The 15,274-nt window shown below is 50.1% G+C and overlaps 1 protein-coding gene across 3 annotated transcripts in view; it reads left to right on the forward strand.

Moving 5' to 3' along the window:
* Nucleotides 1-15,218, forward strand: part of LOC121596020 — a 37,002-nt gene extending 21,784 nt beyond the window's left edge. For all 3 annotated transcript variants that reach the window (XM_041920584.1, XM_041920585.1, XM_041920586.1), the window contains one exon: nt 6,815-15,218. In XM_041920584.1, coding sequence (XP_041776518.1) covers nt 6,882-13,292 — 6,411 coding nt within the window. In that variant the 5' untranslated portion in view covers nt 6,815-6,881 and the 3' untranslated portion in view covers nt 13,293-15,218. The remainder of the gene's footprint in view (nt 1-6,814) is intronic.
* The last annotated feature ends 56 nt before the right edge of the window (nt 15,219-15,274 follow it).

Here is a 15,274-nt window from a genome sequence, read left to right on the forward strand (position 1 = left end):
CTGGGTGTGGGGCGTGTTAGGTACCAACCGTACGCCGCCAGTAGGTTTGTCACTGTCACAGTCGTTATTGCCTTGAAAGGATTACTATGTGGGAAATTGTTGTGATAAAAGGGGAAACACAAAGAGTGAGGGGGAGAAAAGTGCCCTCTATTTTCCCCGTCCCCCTATAATCGCTCGCCAAACCGGACAGATACATTGAATGTTGAAGAATGCATGCCACCTTCACTGATCCGATCTTTCGCACCGGGAAAGGTGTCACATCAAAAATGCACTTAAAAAATAGGGCTCCCCTTCATGGTGGAGTAGGGAGGGTGGTGAGTTGACCAACCCTGTCATGGTAGGTGGTGAAAAGGTGGTTGGCTGGCGCCTCCCTGCCTGCCAAGGGGGAACTGTTCTCTCCCTCCGCCCAGCGCACGATTGACATTTATTTACAACCGGATACCGGTACCGGACAACAATTTCCCTGATGGAGTGACCTGCACACGTATTTTCCCTGGCGGGCCGCTGCCCCATCAGCTGTGACCTTGTGCCACGTGTGCGTGTGTGTGTGTTGTGTGTTGTGCTACAGGCTTGGTGGATTCTCCGTACGGTTGAAGGTGTAATTAAATGGAATTTCGCTTGCGCTCCCCTTTGGCACCTTCACTCTCCCAAATGAGTAAAGGAAGAAGGGGCTAAAAGGGTCACCCGGAACAGGGGTAAATAGCTTCAAATGTTCAGAGAGTGAATTTCATCCAGTAGTTTAGTTGTTTAGTCCAGCATTGAAAGTCTTGCTGCAAAAGCATACAAAAAATTTAATGTTTATTTTTAGGATTTTTGATATTTATTGAGGTCTAAATATTGAGTCACCAAAAGCATCTATAAAACGACTTTAAACATGGTAGTTATTTTATCCAAAATTGCTTTGTACCCCCATTGTACCCTATCGCACGAAAATGTGCCCTACTGTACCATCCCGGAATACTGTCAGCTGAACTTTGCTCATAATCAATTTCCTGCAATATTAATGGAGAGTAACGCAAGTTTCACTCACTCCCAGCCAACCAGTAACACACAAAAGTCAGTTCCACCCAAAACTGTGTCCCAACCACTAACCAAACGCGTGCCATTGACGGTGTCGTTGTTTGTGATTTCTTTTACGCTCAAAATCATCGTTAGACGCCTAACAACAATCAACTCGCAAGTGTCTCGATTACGCAGCGATAAAAGTCGAAGTAAAGTGCAAACTTTTTACTTCTCCTCATTACACTCTACACCAACCTTGCTCTTGTTACAAAAGGTTTCCCATTTCATCCCAACCTATCCTTTTCGGTGACAGGGAAAAAAGGGGTGCACAGACTAATGGGGACTAAAGTTTGAACCACATGCCACTGGGATGGTTTCTTCACCTCACGAGAACACAGTAACACAGCAAAGCTCTCTGGCCACAACAAAAGCAAAGCAACCTGTCTTGGCGTTGTCCGCTTCTCTTTGGCGTATCTTTTGCGCCTGGTTGATTGCTCAAGCGAATGTATTAATTTAATGACGATAGCGTTGGTGACACACACTCACACGCAGCACACGTGCCCGGGGTTCGCTTTGATTTTGACTCATGCTTCCCCCTGACCGCTTGATTGTCCGTGTTGCGTGTACAGATGGGAGTGCAGCAGTTACTTTGTGTTTGGGAGCATGCAAATTATGTTACACAATTATCTCAATTAAACCGGAATAGATGAGATGAAGGGCGAAGCGCTTCGGGACAATCGATGTCCCAACGGAGGCTCTCCTTCCCCCACTGAAAGAAAACGATGAACGTACGTCATTCGATTGCAGCCTTTCAATCCGTTGCACATCAAGCTCACCCTGAGGCTATGCACGGAGTAACGGAAGTAATTCTAGGTTAATTAACAAATCGCTGCTAAGTGAAGTGCAATGCTGGTTCCGTTCCGATACGTCCCGGGTGTCTCTGTCGTCCACCTGTGTTGGTATCGTTGGCAATCACACCAGAATGCTCCAATTCTTGCTCCAATAGCGTATCTTAGCACTTAACTGTCTCGGAAGACGCGCTCATGTTTGTCACGTACCTGGGATGACTTGCGCGGGTACTTGCTCCACTCCAGAGCCGATTTAATGCGGCAAATTTAAGCTCGTGACAGCATCGTGTGTGTGTGTGTCTTCTGTACATACGCACACGTAACTTCGAACTAGATCAGTTTACAGCCTACTGTGTTGTTTACGCGTGTCATTACCATGCTCTGAATGTGCGCCCAGAAGATGCGTTACGCGTGACGAAAGGAGAAGAAACGTTCTGTTGGGGGCTTTGCGTGTGTGTGTGTTACCGTAATGTGGGTCATGTAAACATATTTGATTTATCTAGTTGGACAGTATCAGTTGTAACTGGTACCAAAAAAACAGAAGATTTTATTTGTCTAAAATTATGATTACACATTGATAGAAGACATCTTAGGCGAAGGCAATTTCCAATCATTTTTACTCGAGTTGTACAATACGGCAGTCACACATACCGTAGATCACTTGTTTGTACAGTCGTTTGCAGTCAATTGAACAAAAGCAATCCACATCTTACCCTATGGTGGAGCTTGATTGGCAAGCAAACAACGTACACCTGCGTTTCAAACACACGATGCACCAATAAACCCCTCTCTCCGTTCGTGTATGCTTGCACAAGCTGGTGCGTACTGGTGCATCGTACTGATCTTTGTGACTTGTTTTTACTTCTTCCCGACTGCTTTACCTGTGACGATGGAAATGGAAAAACATATCCTAATGCAGTGCACTAAAACCTGCTCCAAACCTTTCCCGCTAGAGTAGTGTACGATGACAAAACAACAATTTCTTCATCTCCCGTATGGGGCGCCGTATCCTTTAACTGCACCACACAAAGTATGGCGCGTCATCGAAGCGTTCCGACATTGTGGGAGGCACGGGAGCCCTGGGAGGAAACGTACAAAATAAGTCCATAAAGAGAAAAGGGGAGGGGGGGGGGGGAAGCTAGGGGGAAACCCTTGCTGAATAATCCATCCATCGTTTTTCTATGCTTTGGTGTGCGCGAGTAAGCGAGCGAACTCGTCGAACCCGCCCAGGTACGATGTTATTGTCCTAGCAGAAGGGTTGAAATATGGCGCAATGGAGGGAACGTTGGGTGGTGGTGATGGCAGCAAGCTTGACGGTTCTCCCATTAGACAGCATTGGTGGCAAAGTTCAGCGGCGCTCGTGTGGAGCCGATCCTTGGCGGCTACCGGTAGTTCGAACGGCCGTTCCCAGCTGTCAGTACAATTTATTAAATTCAAAGAAATTATTGATTTCCTGCAGCCATTACCGAGGGCGGAGGGTGCCCCAATGCCCCCCTCCCCTTCCTCTTTCCGCGCGTTGCTCAATGCCTTTCGTACCACATCCGGCCCACATTTCCCGATAGCGATTGATCGAATTTTCCCTTTTCGTTTTTTTCAAAAGCGATTTTTCTTTCACCTTTAGTTCCGATTGGGGCATGTGTTTTTTTGTGGTAGGAATATTCGTTTTGGTGCTAAAGCATTTTTAGAAACAAAACGGGAACATGTTTTGATGTCCCGCAAAGGCCTGCTAAATCCTTCATCGACTTCTACCCCTGCAAAGCAACATCAACATCAGATTGTTTGGGTAGAAAATATGAAACGGTTTTTAAAGCTTTGTCGGCAAAAATGGAAGCAGTAAATATGGGTTCTTCCACACCGAAATATGGGTCACAATATCGGAACGTGCGTGTGCCGCCGCAAAATGCGAAAGTCGTCCGAATACGGCTCACTAAAGCCAGCACTAATGCATCGGTTTCGGTGCGTGTTGTTGGCGGTTTCGCTTTACGTTTGTGCGCCATTTTTCCACGGCCCAAAATGTACTGTCATTGCCCTGCAAACGAACAAAGTCGGGGCGCTAGGCAACGCACTGTTAGTTAGTCCAGCAGTCAACGGTGGCTTTAGTCTGAGAAAGGTTGCCTAAAGACTTTCTTCTGGCTTTGAAAGGATATTGCGCCTACAAGTATGCAATCTGAGCCACAAAATTACATTATTTGGCTTGTTTGTTTGTGACGCACTTTTTATGTTGATGAGGTTTTGACTAATAAATATCACATTACATTTAATACACTGCTTTTCAACTTCAAATTTAATGTAGCAAAGCTTGCACGACCTATCGCAAACGCATTTTGAGGCTTTGGTGTTGAAGCTGTCTAGCGCAAAATACGCCTAAAAGTATGCAATTTCAATGAACTCGTTCGTTTTTAGCGCTTTGCTTCCGTTGTTGCAGAAGCGGTGCCATCTGGGGTTTTTGCTATCTTTCGCCATGTTCGCGCCACCCAATGCCTAAGCTTCTTATGCCGTTTTACTATCGTTCGTTCGACAGTGCTGCAACTGTAGAATTGTTTTCTCTCTCTCTCTCTCTCTCTCTCTCTCTCTCTCTCTCTCTCTCTCTCTCTCTTTTTACATTCTTTTTTGCCAAATCTAGAGCTCGTTCGAAACGAAAAAAAAAAGTATGCAACATTTCCCATCCTCCCTCCCATGTGCGCCGGAAAGTATTTTACTGACTGTCACGCTCGCCGCCACGGAATGCCGACAATGTGCCCTTTTCCCCCACCGCTCGCACCCTACACCCATCGTAGCGCGTGCGGTATTCGGTTGTGTGTGAGTGTGTTTTCATTTGTTGTTTTTGTATCTATTTTTTTGTAACGTTCATCACATGCACATGCTTGAAAGGTTTCCCGCGTTTGGTTCCACGCCTGCAGTCACCAACGCCACAGTACGCCAGCAAACACCGACAACAGCAACCCCTCAAAAAGGGGGCCGCTAGAACCCGTACTGGCCCTTGTGGAAGTATTCTACCGGCACGAAAGTCATCACTTTTGCATGACATTTCGCTTTGTACCTCCTGCTCGCTCCACAGTTCGTGTCTATCGCGCTCGTCCACCTGCCATAACTTCGTTGTGTCGACCTATTTCCAACCGTTCGGGACGCAACTCCGAACCTCCGAAACCCCTCAGTTTCGCCCCCCTGGTCCAAAACCCGCCACCCAAAGCGCCCGTTTAGGAACGTTAGGGCGCGGATGGAAGACGCCGGGTCATGTTTGAGCCTTTTTCATCGAAATCGGAAATTAGCACTTCCGCTGCACGCGCAAACGCTAAAGCGCGATAGGCAACCATTGCTCACCTGTTTTGTGTGTGTGTGTTGTTATGCTTCTCCTTTTCCCTCTCTGTCCTGTAAGTCCTGTTTTCCGATCGGCAATCTGTCGGCGTTCGACGTTTTACGGTTGGCGCCATCGGTCGACAGTACAGTACCCGGCGGCGGGTCTTTACCGTGGTCATATCAGCGCTACCGAAGGCTACGAAAAATGTATGTTAATATGCCATTTCCGCGATCGATCTTGTACGGATAGCGGGTGAAACAGTGGTGCGAGCGTTTCGCGCTCGCTACGACAGAGATCATATATTTAAAGCCATTTCCAGCACGCACATGCACGCGATTGGCACTGGCAGCCATCTGGTCGGATTCCCTGCTGGGACTGCTGGCGTACGTGTGGGGCCATTCGTCAGCTCACAGAGCGCTGTTACACTGGAGCAGGCGGAAGTTACACTAGGTCAGTGGTCGTCAGCGGGCAGCTGACATTGGACGGCTTGCTATCAGATCTATTATGGCAAATGAAATTCATGTACGCGATGGAGAACTGAAGAATAATTTTCTGCTAAATATTTTATGCTTAAAATGTAGAAAATTTCACCCAACAACGTACGACAGCTTTTCCAATCTCAGCTTGTACCAATCGTCATTAGACTTAACAGTCACGTGTCAAAGAGAGAGAGAGAGAGAGAGAGAGAGAGAGAGAAAAAGAGAGAGAAAGAACAAAATAAAACATTATTTCCCAAGCGGAAATACTAATACGCCCCAAAACGTTCACAGTCACAGTTGCCACAAAACAAAGCAAACGGAAAACTCCATTACGATCGCTTTAGCCGATTAGATTAGCCATCAATAGTGTGTGGCATAAAATTGCGCTACCAGCACACCGTTGTGAGTCCCATTTCCACCGTTCTAATGAATTCTGCTCGCTTTCTAGCCGAGCGAAACGGGAAATACGTACATACCACCGAGGAAAGTGTTCTGCCGGGCCACACATACACCGGCACGGCTTCCCTTTTCGGAGTCGGTGTGTAATTATTCAAATATATGTCAAATCAATTATGATGAATAATTTACGGTGCAGCTAGTCCGAAGGCTACCACCGGCATGCTGGCATACCCACCGGATGCCCCCCCTTTGGAGCTTTTTCCCCCCGGGTTGCTATTATCTGGACGCGACTGACATGCCTTCCAGGCGAGGAGAAGTTAGTGTTGCGGGCTCCGAAGCCTTTTTTTTCTCTCACTCCAAATGATGGTGGCTCCATTATTTTACCTCCATTTTCATGTTGCATTTGTGGGCTAGAAAAAAAAGGGAGGATGAACAGGGGCTGGCAGTAAGCCCTTTGAAAGCCACGACAGATAGTAAATGGGCGTTGGAGCATTAGCGAGCGAATGCGGCCGGCTTCGAAATGGCTTATCGATTGGTGTGGAAAAGCGAAAGCGAAATCGTGCCGATGGATGAACGGGGGGAAAAAGTGAAAGGCTTGCTGGTGCGTTTTTCCTGTCACCTCTTTAACATTTATTGCGCAAGACTTCCCGAAGAAGGGCAGAGAAGAGTCTTTAGAATTGGAAGTCACTCAAATGCTTTAATTTCGCAACGAAAGAGCGCACTGAGAATTGTATTCTTCTGCTTCTAATTCGTTGTTTTTTTCTCTTTCTTCCTGCTCTCCTCCACAGCACAAGCCGTATCAGATGTATCGCTAGGCAAGGGTGGCCGTCACAACCCCCCACCGTACACCCGACAATGGAACATCATGGTGGACTGTTTGCGGACATTTCGAACAGTTTCCCGGGCGCCGGCGGGCTGCCGTCCACGAACGTGAAGTACCACCTTCACAACCCACCCCAGATCCCACCGCAGCCCCCGCCGCCTCCGGTTCCACCCTTAGGGTCTAGTCGGCAGTACCATCAGTACCAGCAGCAGCAGCAGCAGCAGCAGCAACATCACCATTCCCAACAACCGCAACATCAGCAGTCCCTGAACGTTCATTTGCAGAACTCCACGGCCTCGGCAGGGCAGCAGACACCGGCCCAGTCCGTCGTTGTTGGAGGTTACGGTCAACCGGCAACCGGCGGCATCATACAGCAAAGTCATGTTATGCAGCAGTCCCAGCAGCAGCCCGAATTGCAAAGCTCAGCAACAGCAGCGACAACCCAGCAGCGGCAGCATCATCTGGAGACGCTGCATCAAACGCTAGGTGGTGCCGGCGGTCTCTACACTGACACCACCACGACCACCGGGCTGTACAACACCGGTAGCACCAACACAGCGAGCGCCCTCTGCGTCAGCAACAGCCCATCAACGGCCGGCACCGGCGGTGGGGCGTCCACCAACAGCAGCTACACCAGCTCCAACGTCACCAACACGTCGCGCAAGTTCGAAACGAACACCGGCGACAGCATCACGTACAACATCAACAACATCAACACCAACATTGTGAACAACATTAGCGCCGGTCAGGGCGCACCGCCCGCCATCGCCGCCATCACGAATGGTGGTGGTGGGACCGACTTTCTCGGCGGTGTAACAGCGGCAGCGGCAGCAACACAGTACGGCGCCGGTTCCTCGCTTGCCGGGACGGCCGGTGGACAGGCGCAGGGCGTCACCAGCAATCCGACCATCATTAACATTAGCAACAACAATCACAACATTATGGCCCCACCGTACCCGTACCCGCACGGTGCCCAGCCACAGTACGCGCAGCCGAAGAGTACGCACGGTGGCTACAAGGAGCTGGCGGGGAAGTATGGTGCTGTGGGGACGGGTGGCGCGAGCGGGACAGCGAACAGTTGGGCGGAGTACGCCGCGACGCACCATCACGAGGCGACCGTGATCGGGAACTTTGAGGCGAAGAACCCAAACAAGTACCATCACACCGGGGCGAGTGCGTCATCGGTTGGGTCGCGCATGGCTGGCGGGTATCGCGGGTATAGTGCAACCGATTACGTACAGCAGCAGCACCAGCAACAGCAGCAGCAGCAGCCGTCGGTGGCAGCTTCTGGGGGTCACTACGGTCCAACGCACTCCGGTGGAGCGACTGCCGCTGGCTACGGTCTCTACCATCCCGATGGAGTGCAAGCGACACCGATTCAGCAGTCCCAGAGTGCGGCGGGAGCTCCGGGAACACATCCAGGCTACGATGCTTATCCTCACATCGTGCGGAACAAGTACACGAGTGCGGTCCCCTCGCCGGGGATGCATCTGCCGAGTAGTTCCCGCGTAGATCTCATGTACAACGAACGATCTCAACGATACGTCAGTGGGTACGGTACCGGGAGTGGCTACATGCCTTCCGGGGGAGCTGTTGGTAATGCTGGAACTGCTCCGGGAACGGGTAGCTCCACCCACGGTACCTACTACACCCAGATGGGTCCAACGAAGAGCATGATGAACCCAACGATGGAGTACTACGGCAACAGCTTCACCAAGCAACATCAGTCCAGCTCGCATCCGCACCATCACGCGGCGACCAATCCTTACATCCCACCGAACCGGATGGCGTATGCGGGCCAGTCAGCTGCTAGCTACCATCCACACCCATCCCACCCGACCCATCCCCACGCCCATCCTCATCATCATGTACCACATCCGCACCACAAGAGTGCGGTCAGTGGGTACGGTTACACGACGAGTGCGAATGGGAGCGTCCCCGCGTCCTACGAGGACCCCTACCATCAGCGTGCGATGAGTGGGCGTGTTCCACTGCCCCATCCATACACCACTGATCCACACCATCTGCAGACGGGCAGTGGGTCGTACGGTGTAGCTCCTGGGAGTGCTGGAAGCTATCACCATCAAGTGCAGACCCAAATGGGTTATCCGAATCCGAAGCTGACATTCAGCAAAAATCTCAACGATTTCTACACACCAAACGTGACGTCGGGCGGTGTACCGCAGCACTATGGAGGTGCTCCACCGACCGGGTTGACTCACTCGAGCCACTACGGTATGAAGTATGGAGCGCAACCTGTCGTACCGTCGCAGAAGCATGCTGGCGTTAATGGCGGTGCAACAGGTGTCCCAACCACCATGAGCCAGACGAGTCGCAAGCCGTCGTCTAGCTGCTACTTCGACACACCGAGCCCGGTAATTGACATCAACCATCCACTGATCGACCTGGAGGAGCAGATCAACAGTGTGAAGATCCTCAAGAGTGGGAGCGGGCCGGCGCCGATGCCTCCCGGGGCGGGTTCGATGTACGAGACGAACCATGCGCTCAACTACGACTGCCAGCAGATGTATCTCAAGAACCGGTACATGCACTCCAAGCCTATGGTTGGAGCTGCTGGGAATAGTGTCACCGCACCTGCTGGGTATGGTACGGGCCAGCCGATCTCAACCCCTGATCATCTTCGTCACCAGCACCAGCCCCAACATCACCAGCCACATCCGGAAGCGGTGGGTGCGTACGGTGGTTATGCGACGATGGAAGATCTCGGACTGGGACCGCGCAGCTTTGCGCTGGACGAAAGCCTGAAAGATAAGAGCTTGCGCGACTACCTCACAAGCTGGAGTGAGATGGAGGAGGAGGATGGTGGTGCTGCTGCTGCTGCTGCAGCGAAAGCTCCCAAAGAGACTAACAACAACTTGGTTGCACATCAGAACTATGAGTCGTGTAAGTACGGTGGGCAACTTCAACAACAACCACAACAACAAACATTCGATACGAGTGTCCAGGTGACAGCTCCAGAAGATGTTCCTGTGACGACGCAGCAGGCGCTGACAGCTGAGCCACAGGCACAGACAGAAAAGGATATTCCCGTCGAAGCTGAAGTGACAGAAATAACACTCCAATCATCGCCGTCGCCACCAACAGCAACACCGGTAGCGCCCGTTACCGGGCACACGGGTGTGATCGTGGCCAATGTGCAAAGCAACGGTAACCTGCCGGACATTCTGGTAGACATTGAGAAGCCGGCGAAACCGGAAGAAACCGGCAAGGATGGCGAGAAGCTGTACATACTGGAGACGTACGATGTGCCGCAGAGCGAGCTGAACAAGTACAAACATCTGAGCGTTATCAACGAGCTGCCGAAGAACGTCGTCCCGATTAACGATAGTGCTGATTCGCTGAAGTTCCTCGAGGAGATCGAGTCGAATCGTGAGAAGTACTACCAAACGGAACTGGAATCGGAGGTGGTTTACGAAGAGAAGGAGAAGGAAAGGGAGAAAGAGAAGGAACAGGAAGACGTTGAGGAGGATGATGACGAATCGGCTGAGGAACGGGATACATTGCCCGAGCAGAAATCGGTCATTCAGCAGACGAAGCAGGAGCCTGAAGCCCCCAAAGAGGAACAGGAGGATAAGATGGAAGATCTGCCGGAGGAAGAGATGAAGCTAGACTGCACCGAGGAGCTGAAGGAAGAAGAGGCTGAGCGATCTCCTGAGTGTAAGCCGGAAGATCTTTCCCAGCCGAAGTTAAAGGAGGAGCTGAAAGAAGATCCTCAAACGACCGAGCAGCTGAACCATTCAGAGGGACAAGATGACGCCCAAAAACCTGCAGAAGCAAGGATCGAGGAGGTCAAATCGGACACTTCGCTCAAAGATTCGTCCACCGACGAGGAAGCCTCGTTTAAGGTGCCTCGCTGCTTTCCAAAGTATCGGAAGCGACGCTTCTACGACTACGATCTGCCCCGGTTTCCGAAGAAGGCGCGTCGCTCGAGCATCGAAGAGTTTATCAATTGTGATATACCGAAATTCAAAGTACAAACAGAGAAGCGTAGCCCAAAAAGTCTGCTCAACCTGCTGGTGGACACGCTCAATTCGAAACCGTTCCGACGCTGGGCGAAAGAGGATCTGGCCCGGCGGCAAGCACTGCACAGGGAGGAAAGTGAGCGTGAGGTTGCAGTTGCCGAGGTGAGCCCACCGGTTGAGGTAGAGCCGATTGAGGAGGATCGTGTTGAGGTGGAACCGATTCCAGAACCGTCTCCATCAATGGAACCTGAAAGGGAAACAGTGCTCGTGTTCTCCAATGTTCCATCATTGAGAGACCTGTGCTACGAGCGGATCGAGTCGCTGGAGTTGTTCCGCCAGCCCACAACACTGAAGGAGCTGTGTGAGCAGGTGATCCGCGACAGCAAACATCTCTACATCATTGAGGAGATGAAGAGTGAACCACCAAGGCTGCAAGATCTCTGCAAAGCCGTGCTTAGCGAGACGAACATCTTCATTGATGTGAGCACGAACGAGGTGTGCATAATCGATGATGATGAAGTTGATGACGGTGAGAGCTGTGAGATGGTTCCGGAAGGAACCACTGCCTCAAACACAGGGCGCGTGTTCATTGTGGAAGAGGACCGTGGCTCTATTGCCGATCTGCTGCGGGAAAACATTCAGCTGCAGGAGGAAGATCTCGTCGTGGTGAGGCAAGACCTCGGCGAAGGCTGTGAGGATCACGAGATCTTTATGGCAGATCTAGCACCCGAGCCCGAGGAACCGTTGCTAGTGGCGGCGGACAGTGAGAGTGACATCTTTAGCCGGGTGGAGCAGGAGATCGAGAAGATGATGCACACGAGCTCGTCCGAGGATGAGGCGGAGGTGCCGGCCAAGCAAGAGTCGGAAGTGTTTGCCTTTGCGGAGGATGAACAGTGCGTACAGTATGAGGAAGTTATACCGGTGAATGCGGAGGAGCAGAGCGTGAAGGAGGGCGTTCTGAAGACACTGCGGTTGAAGTATAGCTCGAGAGGGGTGAGTCAACGGAAGCTTCACCAGCGACTGGTGCGCAAATATATCGTTCATCAACGATATCTTGAGACACGTGCGGGGAAGGTGATTCCGCGTAACTCCATTGAGTGGACCAAGTTGGTGAGCGTGCGGAGATTGCCCGGGAAGATATCGTTCCCACCGGTACAGCAGCAAGACGAAGATAGTAACTGTTCGAACAGTTCCAGTAGCTCTAGTGGTAGTAGTTCCTCTAGCTCGTCGAGATCATCATCCTCTAGCTCATCGTCGTCGAGTAGTAGCAGCAGCAGCAGCAGCAGCAGTAGTAGTAGCAGCAGCACTAGCAGCAACGAAATGGAAGATGAAGAGGAAACGGTGAAGCTGGTAGCGGCAGCCGAGTTAGACGCAGTAGATGAGCACGTGAGTGACCTGGTGGCGCTGTCAGATGAGGCGAACAACAACACCATTGATCTTACGAGTTCGGAATTGTCCCAAGAGCGCCAGAAGGAAGTACAGTCTCAGCTCGTACTGCACCAAGAATCTCAACCCGTTGATGTACAGCCTGGCTTGCAAGGGGACGGTGGAAGTCCAGCCCGGTGTGAAGATAGTGCCAGTAGCTGTAGCAGTAACAGCAATGGCAAAAGCAGTCCCGGTAGTCAAAACACCGGCACCAGCAGCCCATACAGCGGCAGCGGCAAAAGCAGTGTCAGCAGAAGTCCCACCAGTTCGACGGAGTTGCGTGCCACACCAAAGAACGCTTACGCCACAGACCGAGCGCGCTCAGTGATCGTTTCACCACCAATTGCGAAAAAGAAGAAAAAGCTTTCGTTCGAGGAAAGTTTGCTTAACATCGATCAAATGTACCGGAAACCCGCGAGCCCGGCGGCGGCGACAACGTTGGCAGCATCCCCCACCTCGCTAATGCCACGTGCCGGAATGGGCAGCCCCCTCTACCAGTGTACCGGTGGAGCGGCCCGTCCGAACGTGATCGTCAACGTGAACAATCGGCGCGAAGCTCCCCGCAAGCTAATCATACCGTCGTACAAGATCTTCGACCAGACGACGGACGAATCGCGACCGGCTGTCAACGGGCATCACCGCAAATCATCGATCGAGCTCGATCGTTCGCCGGTGCTCGAGGTAAGCCGGGTCGATTTTAGCAAACCAATTTCCAAACGTCGTACGTCCATCAGTGCCACACCGTCGTACAGCCGATCCGCCAGCTGTTCCTCCTCCGAGCTCGATCGACGTGCGCGCGGGCTGGAGCGCCGAAAAGCGGCCCTGGTTAGGCGGCGCAGTTGCTGCTGCTCGCCGTTGCGACCACCATCACCACCGAGCCCACCTCAGCTGGCTGTGTGCGGAAAGCCCGCACCGTTGCTGGCCGGCCAGGCTGGTGCACCGGTACCGTACGTGCGCCTGGAGCGAAACGATTACGTGGAAAAGCTGGCGGAGAGCTATCGACGGCAGGCCCAGCAGCGCCCAAGGTCGTCGTAGGGTTTGTTCGTGCTCGTGCGGATTTGCCTGGGGACCCAGGTGTAAAGCTTGGAGTGTGCCGAAGAAGCCTGTATGAGGAGAACATTTAGCAAAACAACCAACATTTCTATTGAGCGCTTAATAAGGGACAAATAATCTTATCAATTAAGGGAGTAAAGCTTGTTAAATAATTTCTACTAGCATAAGTCACTTTTAGCAACGGCCACGTGGCCAGGTGTGTGTTTTAAAATGCACTGCGCGCAGCTCCAGCTTCGCTTTTTTTTAACGGCAAACGGTAGCTAGTGCGTGTAGTAGTGTTCACAGCAAAATGCATTCCTTTCGATGAGTATGTTTGGACGATTTTACACACGCGTGAGTAGCTGATAAAATATAAGCCACAAACAATGCACCTTATTTGTTTGTGTTATTTTTTACCCCCGCTTCTTGGTTTGGTAAGGCGTATCGCGCACCCACTGGCACAGTAACTTAGGTGTGTATTTTTGTTCCCTTCTGGGTGGAAGAAGCAACAAAAGAAACCATCACTACCAGCACGTACTTAATTCCAGGCGACCACCGAGGGTCCATAGCGCGGTAAGGGATGAGTTATGCAGGAGTTTTGTTGAATGCTTTGCGGATGTTTTTATTTTATCTTTTTTATTAATTAGCACAGGGAATGTTTGTGTGTGTGTGTCCTCTGGGGGCTTACACTTATGCACACACCTGTAAAATTACGGTCGCTAGGCAGTTATGGTTGGAGCAATGTTTGCTATAATCTGTGGTGGGGCCAACATTATAGCTCGCTGTGCTCGTTTATAGCAAAAGCTTCAGCGGCAAAGTTCAGCATTCAGCAAAGCTGTTACGAATGGAAAATTAAAATGTTTTACACATCGGCACTTGGTGGAATGCAACGACTTTTTTTAATTAGTTTTATGCGAACCTGTTGCATTTTTTTTTTCTGCATCGATTTTAAACAAAAGTAGCAACTTTCGTGCTTAAAAAAAGCATGAAAAACAAAGCAAAATAATTGAAAAAATTTAGCCAATTGGTCGCATACATCGTTTTATGAAAATCCAAGGTTTTAATTTTATTCCTCAACCGTGTTAATTTAGTAAACATTTGAAAACATGTTGTAAACTAAGCAACATTGCTATACGTTGTTAATTGCTTCAGCAGCAATCAAATAAAACGATAAACACAATCAATTGCTACCGCTCATCTAGTCAAGTGTTGTTGCTGCATTCCCGTGTTGATGGTTTGGAATTTTAGGGATTCAATAGTACGCATTCAATGTACTAAAGGTGGAAAGAAGCATGTCTTAGTGTGTTAAGTGGAAACACGTGTGTTACAGTGGATCAGTTTTAAGAGAAAACGCTTGTACAACCTTCAACCACCTTATTTAGCATAAAAAAGACAGTTTGCTTGAGTAAAATAAAAATGCCCCGCTCGTTCGTTTTATTGTACAGCAAAACTGGCAAATCTACTAGCAACAAGAGTGTCGGCGTGCGTTTGTCTGTGTGCACATGCATGTGTGTGTATGTGTTTATTTTATTCCTCAAAGAGTAATGTTAACATTCCTACCCTAAACAATGATTTCCGATAAACATAAACCCCGCACTAGTAGACTAGTAAGCAGCCGTGCTTAGTAAGGCATTATGGCATAAGGCATTATTATTATTATTATTTGTTTTGCGCTTGTTTTGTAAGGTATGCAAACAAAACAGTGTTAAGTGGGGATTTGTTTGAAAATAAATAACAACATTAAAGTAAGAGTAAAGCAACCAACGTCAGCAAAAGATTTCGAGTGCACACAAGCACAGCCACCAAATGATGCACATTGGCTTGGTGTGGAAGCAGGTAAAGTACATAAGCACAGTACGTATTGGTTAACAGACAAAAAAAAACACACACAAGCAAAGCGGAACCAAATAGAAGAAGAAGAAAAGGGAAGAAAAAAGAGTAAATAATGTAAGCGTAGCAGAAAATGTAAGAAATCACAGCAAATC

Source organism: Anopheles merus, chromosome 3R (assembly GCF_017562075.2).
Source record: "Anopheles merus strain MAF chromosome 3R, AmerM5.1, whole genome shotgun sequence".
Lineage (NCBI taxonomy): Eukaryota > Metazoa > Arthropoda > Insecta > Diptera > Culicidae > Anopheles > Anopheles merus.